Source organism: Parasteatoda tepidariorum, chromosome 10 (assembly GCF_043381705.1).
Source record: "Parasteatoda tepidariorum isolate YZ-2023 chromosome 10, CAS_Ptep_4.0, whole genome shotgun sequence".
Lineage (NCBI taxonomy): Eukaryota > Metazoa > Arthropoda > Arachnida > Araneae > Theridiidae > Parasteatoda > Parasteatoda tepidariorum.
The window spans coordinates 55,174,284-55,197,963 of NC_092213.1; the positions used below are offsets into that span (position 1 = coordinate 55,174,284).

General features: G+C 30.5%; 1 protein-coding gene across 1 annotated transcript; it reads right to left on the reverse strand.

Moving 5' to 3' along the window:
- Positions 1–10,832: 10,832 nt before the first annotated feature.
- LOC107448269 (probable methyltransferase-like protein 24) lies at positions 10,833–22,046 on the reverse strand. The gene is made up of 6 exons (XM_016063401.3): positions 21,709–22,046; positions 18,166–18,379; positions 15,980–16,193; positions 14,132–14,284; positions 13,140–13,293; positions 10,833–11,174 (listed from the first exon to the last, which is right to left on the reverse strand). The coding sequence occupies exons 1-6, from the start codon at positions 21,709–21,711 to the stop codon at positions 10,968–10,970; spliced, it is 945 nt and encodes a 314-aa protein (XP_015918887.1). The 5' UTR covers positions 21,712–22,046; the 3' UTR covers positions 10,833–10,967.
- Positions 22,047–23,680: the final 1,634 nt, after the last annotated feature.

Genomic DNA, 23,680 nt, shown 5'->3' on the forward strand with positions numbered 1-23,680 from the left:
TGTTGTATGCAATTTTTACCCCATTTTTGGCTGGGATTATAAACAAGTATAAAATGGGGCATTTAGGGGAGATTTAAATTGTATAATAATGCATTATATTGTATATTACTATAACATGGTACGCAGCGTTTTTTAAAGGTGCTTATTTTCAATTTTCGTTATTTAAAAACCCTTAAAGGTGCTTTCTTTATTGGGTGTTTTTAAAAATGGCTTAATTTCTCCTTTTCAAGAATGAGATTTTTTTCGTTACCATGTCGATTTTCGCCACGTATTATGCAAAAGAGTGCTTTTCACATTGTTCTATTCAACGCTTTCACAATTCATTTCGGCGTACCGTCGTTCCATAGCGTATGAAAGCGCCAATCATTTTACATGTTTGATGAAATACTTGCGAGTCCGTATATGAGTCTACTGAGTTGGATTCGGTGAGATTATTGCCTCCTCATGTGCAACTCTGCTGCATTTTGCAAAATATTCTCAATTTCAGACTTCATTTTCCATCCTCTGATATCGAGAACCGAAAAATCTCTCGATCATTTTGTAACGGCTAATATAATCAAGAAAAGAGTTCTTTATCAGAAACTAGTTATTTTATCATGATCATCTCAAGTCTTTGAAAATTATTTTGTATTTTGTTAATGCATAAAGTGCTTAAAAATATTTTGGAGTGCTTAAAAGTACTTAAAAGGTGCTTATTTTTTGTTGAAAGATTTGACTGCCCACCCTGTATAAAACCTTTCAACAAAAACCGAACATGAACTTGTGGCAACTGGACACCTAGTTGCAATTTGTACACTTTCCCTCTTTAAGTGCACCACATTGAAATTTTTAGCCTGGCCGTCACCGTGCACCCGTTAGTCTCTCTCTTTGATCAACAAGTGTGATTTCGTCATTGTTTTGGTTTTAGTTGTAATTTGCTTCTTCTCTGACTTTTCCAAAAACCAAAATCTATTTGTAAATTTATGTGGGTGAAAATAGGCCCGATAAAAACTTCAAATTTCTGGAAAAAATAAGCCCCTGTATAATTACCGAGACATTCCCGAAAGAACACGTTCACCACATCGACCGAGAATGAGTTTGAACTAAATTTATCAACCTTTTTTTTCCCTCAAAATGCCGCCAAAGATGCCATTTCATCCCAAGTGCCTTGTAATTGTAATCTTCAACATGTAGCCTCAGTCTCCTTATGCTTGATGAATAATTAGCCATCCAAAAGGGGTATAAGCTTCCCCACGTTATTCAGTTCAATATCTACTGAATCCTGTGACGTGGGTGGCGCAGTTGGTTTGTCGTCGGCCTTCTGAGCTAAAGTCTGCGGGTTCGATTCCCGACCCAGACACCGGATTTTCGGGAAGCAGAAAACCCTCAGTGGCCATGTCGTATGATTATGCGGCATGTAAAAGATCCCTGGAGTGCCTTATTGGCTCTAGGCATTTCCGGCAAAATTAAAATCCTAGTGCACTTTATCATCCAACTAGAGTCTCGGTGCTGCCATCTAGTGTGGCAGAAACTAGACGTCCAAATTAACATGACCAACGGTATCTCACCCATTGTGGTGGTCCTGAAAGAGTGGATACCACCTCTGGTGACCGCACTAGGTCTACTCATAGGCAAGACCGATTGTGCAGCTCATTGGAAATTTTTTTAAAAAAAAAGAAAGAATCCTGCGACATATTTTGTTCTTGATGGATACACTTTTGATGGTCTGATGAGCCTCGTGAAGAAATATGGACCATTCCGAGTGGGTGCTGGTTATTCTTTTTAATGGCCACAGAGTTCTGCAACTGTTTTTGTTTTCTGATGAATACCCTTTTTGACGATCCGTTAAGCCTTTCCACTCCACCCAATTTTTTGATGTCTCCTTCAAAAATGCAGAGTCATCTCCCAAAATGATGAAAATTTAATAAAAAGCTTTTTTAATCGGACTACCGTTGTTTACAATTTTCCTAGACTTTTTCTAGTGGTAAAATGTCTTCCTTTTCAGCAAACTTCTACAGGTTGTAAATTTTTTAAGAGATATTTTATGTTGTTAAAATTATTTTTACAAAATGGGTTTTATATTTTATAATTTTATAACCGTTGTTGAACAGCGGACCCAATATTTGGGTTTACGACTACTAATGTTCAACTCCGTAGCCTTGTAATTTTGAACCCAATCCGAAAGACAAGGGAACTCCTGGATCAAGTATTGGAAGAAATTTGCCTTCGTCGAGGACATTTTGGTGGAACTAACCCAAATTTACGTTACATGGAGAGGAAGACCAAGAGAACCTCCCACAGTTAGCCTGATGGCAAGGGGACTCTAACCCATGATCCGTCTACCACTGAGGATATTTCACGTCAGCAAGCCGGATGCGGAAATCGGAAGGTAAATGCTCTATCCCCTGAACCATCACGGCTCATTCAAAACAATTTTATTTTATATTCGAAATGTCCACTAAATCGACGCGCTAAAAAAATTCGTTTTTTTTTCATACCTATTAAAAGATCTAAAGCAATAGCTCCGATAACTTTTTTTTAATTGAGAAATCCAAAAATTCTTTTCTCTAAAATGTGTCTTAATTAATCTAATAATATAATTTATGTAAATCGTTTTATTAAATTATAAATAACCCGAGTTAAAAAATTTTATTTATGGCACGGAACTGTTTTGATGTATTGACCTAGTTGTCAGATTTATGTGAATCCCTTCATATAGATAGACATTTATTGAGAACTAAAAAATCCATTTAATTCTATGTATCTATTTTAACAGGAAAAAAAAACATTGTTTAAGCGTCTAATTGAATGTATTTTCTAGTAGGAGAAAGTAATTTNACATGTGCTAATTTCTATACTACTATTAATGTCTGATAATTTCTTTTTATGTTGTTTAATACCTTACTATGTGTTGTATATTGTGGGTAAGTTTCATAAAATTCCATGTGTAATTTCTTGAGTTATCGCGATTTTTGTGAATTTTCCTTAATTTATGATAACCAGTGTAGTATCATTCATTTAACTCATTTGATTAAATTGTAAATAACCTGAGCTAATAAATTTTATTTCCATCACAGAACTGTTTTGATGTATTGACCTAGTTGTCCGATTTATGTGAATCCCTTCATATAAATAGATATTTATTGAGAACTAAAAAACCCATTTAATTCTATGTATCAATTTCAACAGGGAAAAAAAACATTGTTTTAGCGTCTAATTGAATGTATTTTCTAGTAGGAGAAAGTAATTCAATTTTATTGCAAGTCAAAGTCTAAAGGGTAAATTTTTTTTTCTATTCTTTCCTTCGCCCCCAATCGAATTTCATCAACATTCTATGCACGTAAGCTATCAAAAAGTTTCACATGCCTTGAAGGAACCTTTTAAAGGCTTCTAAAGACTGCTAAGAAGAAGAAGAAAAAAAGTGTCACTTTCAATAAAGTCGTAGCTCGATCTCTTTAGTATGCAAATCATGTTGGAGATGTGATGATGCAAAAATAGAGACGAGACCTTTAACGTTGTGTGTGATCACTGTTGCGACTAGTTTGCTAAAATGATATATAAAAAGAAAGCAGTAAATTATTTATGGGCGAAGAAAAAAGTATACTTTTAGTTTGTAAAAATAAGTCACTTTGTCATGTACGTGTCTTTTCTATAGCTTTGGACAATTTTGAAGCATACTGTTAAAATAAAATTGAAAGAAAAAAAATATATAAATACATATATATATGGGTGATTCTCACGAAACATGACAATTCGGACCAAAAACTTTCTTCACATTTAAAGTCTTCTAAATAATCTAAATGTTTTTTGTATATTTCTTTAGCTACACTTATTAATATCTTATAGACAGCAGTGTAGTTTATGGACATTTGCTCGTGAAAAAAATAAAATAAAAATTCACAAAATCTTGAATGCCAGGAAAATGACATATTACCNCCAAATCTTGAATGCCATGAAAATGACATATTACCTTAGAAGCTTAAAAAACAGTCATTTTAAGTTAATAGTAAGTAACTCAACTTAAGCCTTTATGTTAGATTAACCATAAATTGCTTAAATTGATTCTTTTTATCCACTGTAGAAAGAAACAAAAGAAATTTTTGTTGCTGATGTGTACAGAATAAAATTGTGTATAATATTCTATCATTAAATAACTTTGATTACATCCAAGCATATTACAATCATACATAAACTTGAAATTAGGTTAATATTTGCTTTCCCTCTTTACAGTATTAGCAGTTAAAAAGAATTTCTGGTAACACTTCAATGTCCTGGCATTCATAAGCCAGGATAATGACAAATTCGCCATTTTATAGCATATAACTTTAATTTAATATTTGGCCGAAGACGCTTATATTCTGCAGAAAACAACAGTATTTCTTAAAATAACTCAGATAAATCTATATAGTTTTTGTTATTAATGATTTCAAGAAGCCAGGAAAATGACAGCATAAAAACCTACTCACATTGAAAAGATTTTTGACATAGACTTTGAGCCAGAAAATTGGTTTCATCACTGAAGGGATGAAAGACCTTGCCCGGCCCCAGGATCGAACCAGGGACCTGTGGCATGACAGCGCGAAGCGCTACCGCTCAGCCATATATATATATAGGCTCAGCCATATATATATTCAGGTTTCTCGCCCAGGAACAATGTTTTCATGGGACACATGAGGACCCATAATCCTCACAGAACAATCCCTGACGTCTGTAAGCTACTTGAACATAGTTGCAGACCAGGTTCACCCATTCATGGCAACAGTTTTTCCTGTGGGGGATGGTGTTTACCAGGATAATGCACCATGTCATGAGGGTCGAATCGTCATGGATTGGTTCGAGGAACATTCCAGTGACTTAATCCGATAGAGCATTTGTGGTCCTACTTGGAAAACCAAATTCATGCTGCCACGCTACCCCCTCGTAATGTGTGGGAATTGCAGGACCAGTTGGTGAGCGCTTGGTACCAGATTCTTTCTTTTTTATAGGAGGTATCGCTTCAAACCACTGGAGATTTAACATATGGGCAAAATCGTGACAATGTTTCTCCCCAATACACTATTTCCCTATCTAATAACGTGGAAAAACTAGTTATGCTGTGCGGAGAAGACTGCAGGTTAAAATACGACGTTTCAATTGAAGAACCGTCTTTGGGTTAAGGCATCCATCAACATTGACGATATATCTCGTTTTCAAGAAAATTTCTCTCATTTATGTGACATACAGTTTTTTTTAAGAATTGTTTACTATGTAAACCTAAACGCTCATTTTGACGCATTTATCATTAAGGACGAGATATCTCGTGTTTCGGAAAATGTGTGATTTACGTAACATATCCAGTTTTCCGAGAATTGTTTACTGTGTAAACCTAAACACTCCTCTTAAGGCATCCATCGTTCTCGTTTTCTGAAAATTTCTCTTATTAATGTGACATATCCAGTTTTCCAAGAATTGTTTACTATATAAACCTAAACACTTATTTTGACGCATTTATCATTAAAAACGAGATATCTCGTGTTTCGGAAAATGTATGATTTACGTGACAAATCCAGTTTTCCAAGAATAGTTTACTATGTAAAGATAAGCACTCATTTTCACGCATTCGTCGTTAAAGACGAGATATCTTGCTTTTCGGGGATTTTCTCTTACACGACATCTCATTTTTCAAGAATTGTTTACTGTGTGTGAAAATTATCACGTTTCGTGTATTAAATATTCTAACTTATTACTATTTGTGATATACTAATGTGGTCACATTACTGACCCGATCGAACTTCAAAGTAACGGTAAATATTGACTGTTGTAAAGTACAAGTGATACATTTACTAATATTGGTGTATTAATGTTAAATAATATTCGTTTAGATTTATAATACATGCGTTATAACAATATCAATTTAATAAATTAGTTTAAATCGTTAGTTTTTAGACAACGTATGTATGGTAACAAAATTAGCCTACGCTGAAATAAAGTTCATATTATAAACATAAAAATATGCTACACTGTAAAGAGAAAATGAAAGTATAATAATTTACCGTATGATTTAAATGCGAGATAGATTTGATTCTCACCATATATGGCAACGTTACTTTTAAAAAGTAACGAGTAAAAATACAAGTATTTTTAAAAAAAGTAACGAGTAAAAAGTTCTTATTTTAAAAAGCAACGAGTAAAAAGTACAAGTACTAAGCAAAAAAAGTAACGATTTAAAAGTACATTTCTAGGAAATCGAAAATTTAATGTAACCTAAAATTTTATTGAATAATATTCTTATGTTCTTTAATGTTTTTGCAAAATTGTTGTTATTTATTTAATTATTTTTAATTTTGAAAGTTATGGATATTAATTTATTTTTAAATTCGGAAGAATATTATAATATAATTTTATAATATAATCGTATAATATAATTTTAAAATCAAATATAATTTTAATATCAAACTTTTTATGGATTTGCACGAAAAAGAAATTTTATCTATTGATTTTAATTTTTAGTTTATTATTTTTATTTATTTAAATTACCATTGATTTAAAATTGTTTTACTCTTTAGAAACGCGTTTTAAAAGCACAAACATAAACAAAGCAAACACGGGGTTTCAGATAGCTTTGTGATCTTTGAGCTAGTAAAAAATAATTGAATGTGCAGTATAAGTTGAAACAGAAGGTATTTAAACACGAAGTTAGCTGTGAATGCATGTATATTGCACATTAATTTTATAAATTAAAAAAAAACATAAGCATTTTTTTTTCAATTTAATATTTTTTTTTAGAAAGCTTACCGAGTTTTAGAAAAAATTTCCGTTACAAATACTTGTACTTTTTCCCTAAAAAAGTAACGAAAGTACAAGTAAAAGTACTAAATTTAAAAAGTAACGAAGTACAAGTAAAAGTACGTACTTTTTACTTGTACCGGCGGTACAAGTAACGAAAGTACTGCCATATATGATTCTCACAAAGAAAGTATATCGGATAGTTTATTTTCATGTTTCTCTAAGATTAAGATATTAATTTGAAGAATAAAATAAAGGTTGAACAAGAGAAAAATTGAAATAATGAGACATAATATAAAAAATTTTCTTACTTTCCTATTTATTGAAACTTTTATTTATTGAATATATAACAATCTCACGGGTAATGGTAATTCATCATCACTCGATCGAAGACAAAAAAAAAATAAGTGATTGTTTCAATTGATGTATTAAAATATCGAATAACCACTCATAATTATTTTATATATACTTAAATTTATTGATGCTTCATTTCTCTTGCGATTCCTTCAAATACATCTGCTACCAAAAATTAAACCTACAAAGGAATCAGAGACTAGGTTAGTGAATACTCGAAATACAGTGCCATACTTCTTAAAGGAAGTCTTTTGGGGCTGTTCAACTTTGTTGCCATTCATGAGTGAAAAAAGAAAAGTTCTCTTTAATACTGGCTATTCACCGCAAGCGGTATTCCCTCTCTGTGTGTGGGGAAAATTATAAAGGTGCAGCTTTTCTCTTCATCTTAGCAGGCTTCTACTGAACTGTAGATGTATGTAATATTGACATTTATCACCGTAATATTGTTTTTCTTAGAAAAAAGCGGAAGAAAATCTAGAATTGAGTGTGAAAGGGAAATATCGGAGAGGAATTGTCAACAACAGCAAACATTCGAGTTTATTTTTTATCATCTACAAGATTCACAATCATGACCATCTAGTAAACCACTAGGAATTTATTGCTTCATCTGTATTATGTAAGAATAAATTTCGACTACAAGAAACGACGTCCGACTCCTGGTATAGTACTCAAAGTATAGTACTGAACAAAGATAGTACCAACTCCTGATGGTATAGTACTGAAACTCAAAGATGAGTAAAACAAAAAAATTTTTAAAAAAACAGCATCTCAAGCTAAATAAAAAGTTAATTGACAATTAGTGGTAGCCTCCCTAAGCAAAAGCACCGAAACGAAGTAACAGATAGCAGTAATTTTTTGTAAATTATGATTCTTATATTTTTTTATGCTTAATAACTCAACCAAACGTTTGTACAAAAATAGTTTGAAAGTTTACGAAAATTTAATTATTCGTTCGAGTCCGTCCGAACCAGAAAGAAGCTCGAAGCGTCCGAAGAAGCTTGAAGCGTCCGAAGAAGCTCGTCTCATTTCTACTACACAGAGGCAGGTTCTTATTTATAGAACCGAAACTCTAGTATTTCCATTGTTTGTTGTTTGTCCGAGTAGATCCATTGCGTTGTTTTTCGTTCTTTCATTTATACGTAGCACACTGTAAGTATACACTATATAGCACTCAATAACTGTATACCTCCATTATGAAGAAGGACGCATACAATTATATCCTAAACAAATAGATTTCGATCTGAGACTTTGTAATTAATTTTAATTGATATTAGTTGTGTCCCTTTTAACATTAAAAATGGCTCGTTTTCATAATGAAAATGCTCTAATTTTGACATGTTTAAAAAGTATATAACTCAAGCCTGAGATGTATGATCACTTTTCAAACGTTACATATATAATCTATTTTTGTACTAAAAATATAGATTTCGGGGTATCCTCTCTAACTTTAAAAATTAGGATACCTTTTCATAAAGAAAATAATCATTTTTATATCCATTTTTAGAAAATGTAACTCGAATCCAAAATGTATAGCTCCATTTTCCTGTATGTCTTAAAAATATATATTTCTTAGCAAATTTCAGAAATTTATTTTGAAAGTATTTTTTGTACCGTATAAATTTAGAACTTGTTTTCTCCAAAAAAATTTCTATTTTAACAACTATTTTTTTTTTAAATTTTATTTCGTTACAATTACATTGTACCTTTTGAAAAACAACAAATATAGAAATTATTCATCTCCTAAAAACACAGAATTCGTTGTGCAAAATTGTGAAATAAATTTCTGAAATGCTTCTTGCAATATTAAAAGTTAAACAACGTCTTCACAAAAAATACTCTCTTTAGTGTGCAATTTTTTTAAAGTTATGATTCGATCCTAATTGTATAGCACCATTTAAAAGAACAAAAACCTTAAAAATATTTCTCCTCCTAAAAATATAGATTTTGTGGACAAAGTTTCTGTGATCAATTTCAAATGTGTTCCCCATAATATTAAAAGTTGAGAAGCGTTTTCCCAACTTTTACTTACTTTTCAGAGGACTTTTTTTTCAATTAATCCCTTCTGCGGAAGATCAAAATTGCTATGCCATGTCTTCGGATCATCCTCAGGGATGTTTCCCGGACCCATAGTCCATTGAGCAGCTCTAATGCGACTTAAATTAAGTACCTACCTACCTTTAAAAAATTATTTTCAAACTTTATATCGATAAATAATTATATTCATAATCATAGAACGACAAATATAAATTTCACACTGAAAACTTTTATAATTAATTTTATAAGTGTTTCTTGTAACATTGAATTTATAACAGTATTTCCCAATGAAAATGCTAAAGTTTTGAATAGCCATGTCTAAAAAAGTATACGTTACACTACGTAGAACCTATTTTTTCCTAAAATCACGAATTTCAAAATTAATTTTAGAAGACTCCCTAGAAACATTCAAAAATAGGATTCATTTTTGCAAAATAAATGTTGAATGTATCACTTCCAGGTTTAGAAAAATTGTATCTTAGACCCCAAATTATTGGTTTAGTTTTTGAAGAACGATGCAAGAAAACCATGCTTAATTTGGCTTCAATGTTAATAATGTTTAGAATTAGTAATTGTAGCAATAAATGCATAATTTGATTTAACAAAAAAATTCGTTATTTTCGACAGACATGCTTAGAAAAGGTTTCTTTTGAAACACAAACTGCAGGAAACCTTTTTAAAGGACTACAATTGTAGAAACAATTTATGTACTTAAAATATGATTGTCACGGTGTGGATTTCCGAATTTAATTTCAGAAGCATTCCTTGTGACATCAAAAGTTAAGTCACGTTTTCACAAGGAAAATATTCTATTTTAACAGCCAGTTTTCAAAAAGTTATAACTGGAATCCAAAGTGAATTGCACAATTTTATAGTAATACATTTGTCGAATATAAAAATATATAATTCATATTTAAGATAGTTTATATCACGGCGCAAATTTTTGAAATAAATTGTAGACGTTCTGTCAATAACATTAAGTTAACCCTTTGACGCAGAATTTTAAGAACTTTTTTTCATGCTTTTGATATTATTTTGTATTAATTTAGATCAAAATAAGTATAAAATATTACATTTAGTATTTTAATAATTTGTGGTTATGAAATATAGCAGGAAACACCGGGGTCTTTTACTGCGCTAAATGCAAAATTTTCCAAACATTCCTCTCTCAACCATTGTTAAATGTTTGATTATGAATGGAAAAAAAATTAAAATTATTTTGCTTTTAAATTTTATATTTTTGTACAAATATAATTACGATAATTTGACAGATTTGTTTAAAAACTAATAGACTTTTTATTAAATTAATAAATACCAAAATATATTCCTGCTTTAATGAGTGTCAGAAAAATATATAAAAGGGATACCGGTATTCCATCTGCGTCAAATCGTAAAGAACATTTTCTCTCAAACAAAATATTCTAGAATAATTCTTAGAATAATTATATTGTGAATCCATATTATACTCTAGTACCTTTTTAAGAACATGGTAAAATAAGAATAAGGAGATATAAAGAATATTTTTTTATAAATATAAATCATCTCTTCAACATTTTTCATAATTTTTACAACGTGTTGCGTTTAAAAATATTTGGAAGGATCTTAAATTTCAAAATTGAATATGTGTTTTGAAATTCCACAAAAATAAATTTGGATGTTAAAAAACATGTCTACTAATTATTTTTCGAATACCTAGTTCTAAAAAAAAAACTCAAGTTTTATTATTTTCTTATGTTATGTCCAGTCAGCATCAAGCCGCTCATTTACTATAAATACATAGGTTTAGTGTTTGAGTTCTTGTGAAATTATGAGACATGCCATCCATGTGCTGATTTTCAGTGCCTGTACCATGCCATTTCGAAAAAATGTTGCTCTAGTCTTGCGTAGAACCCGGGCACCCTCATCAAAGGGGTCTGAGTGTTGTTGCGAGTGCTGAAATGTCGAAGCCCTGCTTCTTCTTCAATTCTCTTGAGCAATTTTAAGACCCTTGTCCAGTAGGGGTTGTCCGGAAGATGTATCTCCATACAGAGGTGATTGACATGCTATAAAATAATTTCTTTCAATTAAAATTATTTCTTATTATTTACATGTAAAATACGATAATAAATTTTAATGCAATATTGTGCCCAGTTTGCTAATGGATAAGTTTTAAGCACAACACCCTAAACTTTTGATCTAATTATCAATTTTCACGTACATAATCTTTCTATCTTAATGGTTCAAGGGCTCAGATCTTACATAAACTAATTAATTTGTACAGGTGACATTTGAAATCATACACAAAGGTGTGCTTTCTCTGAATAAACGTGCAGTTTTTTAGACGGGATTGGATTTTTGATCCTCTATATGAGGAGGTTAACCACAATCTAAGTAAATACTAGTCCAAATAGTTTAAGCAGTAAAACGGTTGTACGTTTCGAACCTCATAATGTTAATTTCACTTTTCCCGTAATTCGCCATCTCATACAAGTATTTTTAATTTTTGTTTTCAAAAAAATAATTATGTATCTCGAAATTTAATTTTTTTACTCAATACTAAAGCCAACAATAAAAAAATAATAATTTGAAATTATTATTTCTGGCATAAAATTAGTGTTGAATAAGCATGTTTTAAAATAATAAGGAAAAATTTTTTAATTCGTTTTTTTAGTTCAAGTACAATGGCAATATTCGCTAAAAGTAAAAAGTAACATTAATAATCCAACAAAGGATAGGGTAACAAATGTAAAACTTTCATTTGTGCTCTATTCAAGTTTTTTTTTTTTTTTTACTTTTACTTTTACTTAACATTAAGGCGTCTAAACTTTCAACCGCTCTCCTGATCAAACTTATTTCAACCATATTTTCCAGATTACTACTATCCCCCATATTTTAAGGAGCGTGAATCCGAATGTGTCGGAGAAAAAAGTATTTTAATTCAGAGAAAGCTCGTTTTTGCCTGTTTTTGTAACACTAATATATCGTTTGCACCAATTAACTATTATAGTTAAGGTAATTCCTTCGAACCATGGCGTCTTAGTAAATGAAAATCCTTGTAGAAAAAATTTCAGACCGTCTAGTGCTAAGTTAAATCAAGTTATAGTGTTAATAAATCCTTCTTAAACTTGATTACATGGACACTGGTTCATATGAATTAGAAAAAGACTTTATATCAACACGTCATTAAAGTTGCAAAGTCTAATGGTTCAAGTTACATATATTACGATATAACAAACTGATTTATTTTCTCAGAGTGTGCACAAAAAATAAAATGAAATAGAACGTTTCTTATCAGAATTAATTCCTTAATACAACGCGATGTGAAATAGAAAACAATTTCGTTCGTAGAATTACTTATCTCCGTTATCATATTTTTGCCTCATCATTTTCATTCCTTTTTTTGTAGAATTTATAATTAAGCATCGCAAAGTGTAATGACTAAAATAAAATACTTCTATACATTGCAGTAAAGATTGTACCCTATAAACAAAATAGCATATTCTGGGGAATATGTTTTTCACGCATTAGAATGCTGTTTTTCGTATTTTGATCATAACTCTAATAATTTTTTAGTCGAAAAGATTTTTTTTTTTACATGTTGCGCTTTTTTTTATATAGTAACTCACCCGCCGGATGTCCTAAAAATGATTGAGATTCGGACAATTAATTAAAATAAAACGAAAGTATATAGAGAAGTACAGTTTGCAGTATTTTACTACACAGTTTCTGTTCGAGTTTAAAAGTCTGTTACATAGCTAGTTAACAGATTAAACGATGTCTGGGCAAATATACATTTGTTTATAATTTACCAGTCAGCAGCAGCGCCTTCAATTGAGGAGTTTTGAAACTAATTTTAAAATTTGGGCGAAAAAAATTGGTTTCCTAATCAGAACGCAGCAAACTATGCATTTCTATTTCTTTCTGTTTTTATTCGTTGGTTTTTCAAAATATCATCCACTATCTTAACTCTTGATAGTTTTCTAAAATTTGAATGGAATATTAAATTTGTTTGAAACATACAAGCTTACGTTTAAAAGTCCTTTTGAAAGAATGTCTTCAAGAACGACATATTCTGCCCCTTCTATATCAAGCTTCAATACATCTATCGTTCGATTCTTGTGTCCTAACTGGTGTATTATTGTATCCAGTGTTCTCATATTCCACATTTGGTCTCCTACATTTCTGGAAAAATTTATGAAAAATTTAAAATTATGCTATTTTTACAATTTAAAAGTACTAAAAATAAAATAATAATTTCGGACACATTTTAAAATCTAGTAATAAAAGAAATTCATACTGATTCATAAACTTATATTTCACTGTGAAGAATATAACGTGACTGAAACTGATATTGAAATTGATTTCGATAGTTATTTACGTCGCACTACAGCTGCGGAATGCTCTATTGGCGACTGTTTGAGGAGCATCCCTGAGGAGGATTCGAAGGTATGTCATCGCAATTTTGATCCTCTGAACCGGGGATTGCCCCCCTGCTTTGATAGCCCGGCGAGCTGTGCTCGAAGTCGAGCATTTTACGATAGAATAATTTAACGAGGACCGATACCGTGCACCCTAGATCCCTACGCAGGCTGATCAAAGTGGTCACCCACTCATTTACTGACCACAGCCAGTGATGCTTGACTTCGGTGTTCTACTAGAAACATTGTCTTTTCGATCAGTTCACTGCGGGATCACATTTTTCGAAAATGAAATATATTTGTCATTTGGTATGCTAAATAAAATATCTTTGTTCAAGTATAATAAGCTTTCTTAATTTCAACCACTAATAGGTGAATCAAACATTTATAGTAAAGCGCGTTATAACTCGCGATAGTAATAATAATTTTCATAACGTACGGTCGTCATAGTAACAGTTGTTATAACGTCAGTATTCATTGCTGAATGATATTTAACTCTAATTCTCTCTCCATAGACTGACATAATCTATAAGACATAAATATTTAATAATTATATAAGAAGTAACACGTGCAACATAGTAATATTTCGTAATTGAACTTACATTTTACCGTCAAACTCTCCAACTCCCATGTTAAAAAAATGAATATCTTTGGTGTGGTCATGGTCTTCAATACCCATACTTGGATCAAAGGAGTACACTTGACAACCAAATTTATCATGAATGCTCTCATCAAAAGACCAATCATTTGATATCCTAATTATATGCAAACAATGTATATAATGATGCAATCAATGTATATAGTGAAACGTCAGTTCAATCAGTAGAACGAATAAAACATCAATCCCATCAATATATACAATTAAGCATCAATCCAATCAATGTATATAATAAACCATCAATCAAATCAATGTACATAATTAAACATCATTCTAATCAATGTATATAATGAAACAATCCAATTAATGTAAATAGTTAAACATCAATCTAATCAATGTTTATAATAAAACATCAACCCAATCAATTTATATAATAAAACATCAATTTAGTCAATGTATATAATTAAACATCAATCTAATCAATTTACGTAATAAAACATCAATTAAATCAATCTATATAATAAAACATCAATCAAATCAATGTATAGAATAAAACATTGATTAGACAATGATTTATAATGACAATCTGAGAGAAATGAGATTTTATAAAGAAAAAAATAGTTACAATTTTTAGAATTTTGTAAAATTTATTAAATAATGTAAAATTTATTTTAATGTTTAAAATATGTTTTTCTTAACTAGAAAGTAATGACAAAAAATTTAACTATGTCTCTAAATATTATGAATAATAAAAATGAAATATTAATAAGATTGAAAATAATGTTAAGATTGTTAAAAGTTAAACTAAATAATAAGAATCGCAAAAGAAAATATTANTCAATTAAAAATGAAAACTGTTGCCAGAGCGAGAAAAGAAATATCATCGGTTTTATTGATACATACATACGTACGTATTAGCGTTTTATATAATATAGATTTATTTTAATGTTTAAAATATGTATTTCTTAACTAGAAAGTAATGACAAAAAATTTAACTATGTTTCTAAATATTATTAATAATAAAAATGAAATATTAATAAGATTGAAAATAATGTTAAGATTGTTAAGAAGAGTTAAACTAAATAATAAGAATCTCGCAAAAGAAAATATTATGAAAATAAATATTATAAAAATGAATATTATGAAAATAAATAATGTAAAAATAACTATTGAAATGAATAAAAATAAATATTGTGGATAAGAAAAATAAATGGTAAGGATAATAAAAAAAAATTTAAAATAACGAAATTATAAAAATGGTCGGAAAAATATTAAAAATTAATTCTAATAAATAATAAAGAAAATAATTGTAATATTAAGAATAACAATAATCAATATTAAGATTAATAATAATGAGTATCATTGTAAAAAAATTTGTTGAATTAAATTGTCTATTCGATACACATTTTATAGCATTTTGTATTGACATTTAACATATTGTTAAAGCTTTATGTTTATTACTAAACTTGAAGCTTTAATGTCGACAAAAGGATAACCTTTTGTAGAAGGCTGGTACAACAATTGTACCCTAAGTCTTGATTTTTCTATGAAAGTAATTGATAAATAAGAGCCAAATATTAATATTTTATGACACCCTATTTGTTTAGTCCTCAACATAACATCTGTAATATATATCAAATACTTTTACAACAAAAAAAAAAGAACTTACGGTGCAATTGTTGCACCAGCCGTCTCCGAAAGTTCAAAGTCAGCTCTTACATAAGTATGATAGAATCATTTAAATTTAAATGAAAATTATGATTGGTTAATAAGTTTTTAAATTGTTTAAATTTCCAAGTTTATTATGCATCAAATTTAATTTCAAACTCATTATAATCGTAATTAAAATTACCCAAAAGAATACACAATACAATCTTCGCCTAGACCAGGACCAGGCTCTAGGCAAATCACTTTATCACCGTCAAATTTCTTATTCCGTCCTTTTTTACCTCCAAGAATTTGAATCGTCTGACAGGGTGCCTGGGGGTGTAGAATATACCGCATCAACCTGTCGTATGATGCTCTTTCCTTCTCCCTCAAAAGAAGAAAACTGTCAATGCTACGTGCTGAAAAATATATTAGATAATAAACCGTCTTAATGTGAAGAAATATACGTGACTTTCTAAAAGAAATTTGAATATAAAAGAGATTCGGACATGGGTTGTGATCTTAATATATATTTTTAGAATTCTTTACAAAAATGAATAAAGAGAAGTATGTACTTTAGGAGTCATAAATTAATATTTAAGCGAGAAGAAATAAACCGGTTATATTAATATCCGTCAAACCAATAGAGAGGAGCAGGGGATATAAACATCCAAACCAGTTTTATTGCCTAAACATCCGAAACCAGTTTTATTGTTGCAACTTAAAGGTTGCTTCTAATAAACACTCTTCAAATAATCTGTATTTTCTCGGACAATCAAACAGGCAAAACAAAGATTTTTCTCTATATTTTTAGTTTTTATTTTATTTAATTGCATTTCGAATTTTTTTTCCCTAAAAAATAATTCTAAGGAACATTTTTTTTTTTTTTGCTGCATTTATACAAATGTTTGATCTAAGAAATGTTAATTCTTTGAAATGTCTCTCGGCTGCAAGAATTTTAAATCTAAAATTAATTTTGCTCCTTTTGCTGCAAATTTTTAAATGACATTTTTAGTTAATTTTTGTTGAAATATTCAAGCTTAAAAACGCTATTCATAGCAGGGGATTGCTTAAATGTTGCGACAAACTTCTAGGGAAGTTGAGACGCATCATCAGGATTAAATTTGCATAAAAACCCATGCACAGAAACGCGGCTAGGGGCTTCTCTATTATGATCTGTTCGTAAGCACAAGAAAGAAGCTGTTCATAATAAGAAAGTACTCCTAGTGGCGTATGACGACATTTTCGGGCTTCGATTCCTATGCAATTTTAATCCTGGTACCCCTTAGCTCCCCTTAGTTTGTTGCAACTTTTATGCCTCTCCCTGCTATATATAACATTTTTAAACTTGTATATTTCGAAAAAAAATTGATTAAAAAAGTCATTAAAAAATGTATCTTGAAGAGAAAAAGCGATTGCAGATTTGAAACAAGCGAAATAAAACTGACCAAAATCTGTCAAAAAATCTCTTGCAACAGAAAACAAAAAAAAGTTCTACTTAAATTTGAGTACTATAATGCGTTTGCTGTTTTTACATCATTCCTGAGATTGATTCTAAAAATATATATTACAGCGGTAATAAAGAACACCCTTTACAATACACACAAGAACATAAATCCCACATGGATACACACATAATATGTGTAAAAATATACAAAAACAATATAAAGTTCTCTATGGCTTATTTTAATTATTCCTACTGACCAACTTTTTTAAAAACCAGTGAATGTACTTTTTAATAAATGTCTACTAGAACTTAGTGTTCTTTAAAAAAAAAAATACTTTTTCAAGCGTTAAGTCATTGCATATTTTTTAATATTTTTTCTAGAAACTAATAATATCTGTAGTTGCTGTTGTTACTTATGTCGCTTGTCAATAAAAGCAAGCCTTCTTGAAATCAAAAAAAATTTTAAGGCAGATAGTGCGTTTTTTGTTGTTGTTTTTTCAGTAGAGCCATCTATGGCCAAGAATACGACTTCAGCCACACACAAGTCACAGCCCGTTTTACAGGGAGGACCCAATCCTACTCCATTCATTCATCCACAGATCGTAATTTTGACCTGAATTTATTATTAAAATTTGAGGACATTGTAACCCCGACTGATTTAATGCGCACCAATCACCATTTAATACACGGGCTAGTAATATCTGAATTATAGATTTTTTTTTAGTAAATGAATAAAAATATGTTAAATTTAAACTCTTTTATACTTAAAATGTTGCTATGCTTTCAATTGTGAAGGAATTTAAACCTGAAGTAACAACACGAAGTACTATTTTAAAATTATAATAGTTACTTTTAAATTTTTAGCAGACTGTCAACTCATATTAAGGTGAAATATTTATCATTATATATTAGCTATTACTTTAGTTCGATATTTAAATTCTTACCTTTATTGTTGTATTCACCAAATTTGCACCAAAGTCTGACATCTGGCAGCCAAAAAGCGCAACATATGAGGAAAGAGGTGCCTACTATGATAGATACGTAGGCAATAAAACCCAAGTATTTTCTCACTAGCAGCCAATAGTTTCCCAGCTTAAAATTCACGCCAAATGTCTTGTGCAATTTGCTTCCATAACGATCTGATTGGTCGCTCTTAACCTGCAGTAATAAAATACTAATTAGACTTCTGCAAATTAATTTTGGATGGATTATCATTTCTAATCTAGTTGATGACAACCATATATATTAGGTATCCAAAAAATGATCCAAAGTTTGAAAAATCAAGTGAAAAACGAAAAATATGCATCCTACAGTTTGTTTATGAAGTCAGTCGGAACTCACCAAATATCAAAATTAATAATGAAGTTCGTCTACAGGTGGCGCTGCTTACTACAAACTAGAAAGCAATTTTTTTTTCAGAGCATTCGAGTGTAAGTATTTGCAAGGTAGCAGATTAATTTTGTTCCTTAGAATGCGCCACATTGCTGTTGCAACTGATGACTATTTTGAAAACAATTTTTTTGTTGAAGTTTTTCTCTGTTATCAGCACCATCTATTGCTAAACTATTTAATTGATCTTAATATTTGTGTGAAAAAATTTTGATTTCCTGTGTAGAACGCAGCAAACCGTATATTTTAATCTCCCTTTGTTTCTCTTTAACTGGTTCACCAAATTTTGGCAATTCATTTCTTGGTACTCTCAATATGTTTAGTGTTATTCTATATTCTATGATAAAAATTATATAATTAACTGCATACTTTGGCTGGGCATAGTTTTACAACAAGCTTATGAATATAAATAAAACTTAATTGCTGTTCAATAATTGTAAAATGGTTAATAACTCGCATACAGTTTTAAATATGTTACTGATCAAATAAAATAATATTATAGGATTACTTTATGATGAAAGGATAAATAAGTTAGTTAATTACTTTCATTGCAAAATGGTTAATTACTTAGATAACGTTTTAAAGATGTTTATAATAAGATAATATTGTAGGATAACTTTATGAGGAAGAACAAATGAAATGGTTAATTATCTGCAATTTGTAAAATGATTAAATACTTACATAACGTTTTAAATATGTCTGTGAAAAAAAGATAATAACATAGAATTACTTTATGGTGAAGGAATAAATAAATTAGTTAATTTGAAAACGTTTTAAAATTGTTAATGATAAAATAAGGTAATATGACAGATAACTTTGTGATGAAGGAACAAATAAAATGGTTAATTGCTCACATTGTAAAATCGTTAATTATTTGCATAATGTTTTAAATATGTTTACAATAAATTAAGATAATATCATGTGATTACTGTATATGGATAGAACTCTGCTTTCAGATATGTGTCCTTAATTTTGAATTATAATCAAAATCAAAAACATAGTAATAACTGAGAAAAATACTATCAAAGACTATAAATAACTAGAACTAAATATTATAAACTACGGAGTAAAGAACTATTTAGAGATGAAAAGTACCAGGATAACTTTCATTGATTTCTTTATTAATTAAGGAACCCATATCATGGGACTTTTCAACCAATAAGAATGCGTTGAGATGATAAGATAAGAATCATAATGGAAGATGAATGATAATGAATGATGAAGAATGATAAGAATGAACATTTTGAGACCATTATACTTTTAAGCAATTAGAGGTAGGTATTTTATTTACATCACACTAGAGCCGCACAATGGGCTATTGGCGACGGTCTGGGAAACATCCCTGAGGATGATCCGAGGACATGCCATCGCAATTTTGATCCTCTGCAGGGGGATGGCTCCCTGTTTTGGTAGTCCGACGACTAGCGCGAAGTAGAGCACTTTAAGGTAGAACAGTTTAACGAGGACCGATACCGCGCACCCTCGGTCTCTGCTCCGGTTGATCACCCATCCGCTAACTGACCGCAGATAGTGATCCTTGACTTCGGTGTTCTGATGGGAACCGTGTCTTTACGATCAGTTCACTGCCTGACTTAAGCTGTTAGAGAAACATATTATTAAACCATCATTTATATTGTTCAGATAGGGATGCAACGATGTAATTTTTTTTTTGTTTTGTCTCATAAAAATAAAGTTTATAAATCAAAGAGTTAAAAAAATTTATTTATTAAAATGGATAAATAAAATTTGCATTTGTTTACTTGAATCAAATTAGTTATGTATTTCTTAAAGCAAAACGTCATGATATTTTAAGATAGAAATAAAGTTTTTAAATCAACGTAATTGACATATTAACAAATCAATACATTTTGAACTCAAACTAATGTACCTTTCGCCTAGCATAATCCGGATAAACTATTTCATCAGACTGTTAAAAAAATGTTTATTTTGAACTTGTGTTTAATTCTGGGATGCAGTGCAATGTAAAACATCTAACAAAGAAAAAATAGGTTGTGGTTGCATTATAAACATCAATCCAACAAAACAATAAAAAGTAGTGTAGTGTATTAGCTAAATTGCATGAATAACCCATATGTTACCTATGTTATGTAACTTGCAATGTTATTATCGCCCGAGTTCGGTGGTTCATGACAGCGATATAATTTCAATGATCTCGTAACGTTATCTCTCAAGTAGTTTCAGAAATATTACATTTGCAACAGAGATGAAACTTTGTAAAAAAATTTCGATCATCTTCTACCATAATTTTGATTTACGAGATTACAGTAAAGATTGTATAATCATTTCTAAGAGAATATAAATAATATATGTTTGGGGAAGTTTAAAGCTATTTCAGAATGATAAATCAGATTTTTATACTACGAGGTAAATACATAAAATGATAAGCAAAACCAGCAGTATAAATCTATACTATTGTCTTTAATAATTGAATTTATTGATGAATAATATATTTAAGTTTTATTCATAACTAACAATTTCGGATTCTACTTGAAACTGCAGATCTCTCGAAATCGAAATTTTAGGTATCACTAAAATATGGCTCTGGGCACTCTTCCAGATATTTAGAATAAGTTAGAAACATTGTTATCCATTTTTCCATTAATTAATAATATAATGAATTTTATAATAACAACAATACTTCAAGACAAATAATATAATAAGATTCATAATTGATGAATTACACTGTAAAAAAAATTCCGAATCATATTAGGGAATAAACTATTAATAAGTATTATAAGTACTAAATTAGTATTGGCACTTTAGATGCATCAACCGTAAAATCCAATTTTAAGGTTTAAAAAATATACCGTAAGTTTCACAGTAATATTTATTTAATTAGAGTCACTCACATTGATTTTACAGTAATTATTAGGATAAAAGCTACATTATATCAGATTTTTTGTTCGGGTAAAAATGGATTTTACGGTAAAAAGTACCGGCCAGTACTTTTAATCGTAATTAGATTCGGAATTTTTGACAGTGTACAAGCATTATGAAACTACATTTTATAAAAAAACTGATGCATCAGAAAATTACATTTTTCAATAATTGAACTTTTTAAAAGAATAGTAGCTTACCATCTTTCATAACTAGTCGCAGTTCTAACTAACAGTCTCAGAAAGGAATAGCTCTGGACATTTTACCGGATATCCATAACACATTATAAGTTATAAAAATTAGTATCGTCGAATTTTTATTTTTGATTGGACGAAAATATCAAACATTTAGCGATTAAAACTGCTGCTTCAATGAATAAGCAAAACTGATAAGGGTTAAAATTATTATTATTTAATATTTTTTTGAAAGTTCAGATCCTTTTTCTGTGTACCATGACATTCCTAAACGTTCTTTGATATATTAGATCAGGATAGAACATAATACTGAATAGAGTTAAGATATTTTATTGTTTCCTGTTATTTCTGTTTTCATAGTTTATGAGGGCTCTTTGGTCTTTATTGTTCCTACGTTAGAATAAAAAAAATTTATTTCCAAAATGTAAATTGCTTCTTTAAAGGGGATGTTAGAACGTTTCGGTTCGTCAAATAGCAAGAATTTCGAATATCAATGATACTCTTATCCATTTTTAATGACATATACAATAGAACTTCGATTATTTGAAAAGTTGGGGAAAATTTATCAGAAAAGGAAACATTTCGCATAAGCGAAATACTCACGTTATGGGGGTAACTTCGTTTTCAACTTATTTTCATAACTTTTTTTTGGCAATACATTGAGAAAAAATAATGGTCAAAACTACCAGAATATAATAAAATTTACCGTGTTTCTGTCTTTATGGAAACACCAAAAAGTTCCTGAATTTTTACCGAAACACTTTGGTCGTGATTTCGATAAATTAAATTTTAAAGGTTAAAATTTGGTCAATGCGGTAAAATTTGGTCCTTTTGTATTGATACCTTAGATCATGGCATAAAAACTATCGATTTGGTTAAAGAAAAATTTATTTCTTATTAAATGATAGGTAATAAATATCTGATCGCTAAGACACGGTTCCCAACAGATCACCGAAGTCAAGCATTGCTGGCTGCAGTCAGTGTGCAGGCGGATGACCACTTGGATCAGTCTGCGTAGGGACCGAGGTTGTGCGGTATTGGTCCTCGTTAAACTGTTCGACAGTAAAGTGCTCGACTTCACGTGCAGGTTATCGGGCTACCGAAGGGGGGTTCCATCCCCTATGCAGCCTATTGTGCAACTCTAGTGCGACGTAAAAGATCAACAACAACTTATAACCGTCGTTGAACAGCCGTCCCAATTTTGGGTTTACGACTACTAATGTTCAACTCCGTAGCCTTGGAGTTTTGAACCAATCCAGAAGACACGGAAACTCCTGGATCAGTACCCCGAGAAGTAAGATTTGTTATGGGAACATGGAGGACTTTGAGACTCCACAGATTTAACGTGCATTAGTCACCATTTGCTACACGGGACCGATCTCCGGCCGGCGGAGATCGAGCCTACGACCTCTTGGAAATCGTCACGGTGTTACGACTTCTCGGTTATCCCGGCCCAAAAGTCACTATTAGAAAAAGTGGGGCTTTATACCTATATTCCCAAGTCTTTCAATTGTAAACTAAGCTGGAAATTAATAAAATATTCAGCACTGCTAAAATCCAGACGAAAAAACAAATATTTATTTAGAAGACGGTAATGGTTGGTGTACGAATAAAAACATTGCTTACTTTTACATATGTCATCTTGAAAATTAGGGATCATGGGTTTGATCCCAGAAGCACATGAAACAACTTGCGCGCATAATCAGAAAGGGTCTATAAGGGTCTTTTTTTATAGTTATATATGTCGAGGCTGAGACTACAATTAGTGAGGTGTAGAAGTTAGAGAGCGGGAAATAGCTCAAGCACCGATCTGTCGCCAGGCCGAAACCACTAGGAAGTAGCTACTGGTTGTTTTGACACACATGGCAATAAACATCGATCGCAGTTTTAGGAATGAATTCAAACTTTGAGTTTAACAACAGGGTGTCCCAGGGTTATTTTATTTTATAACCGTCGTTGAAAAGCCGACCCAATTTTG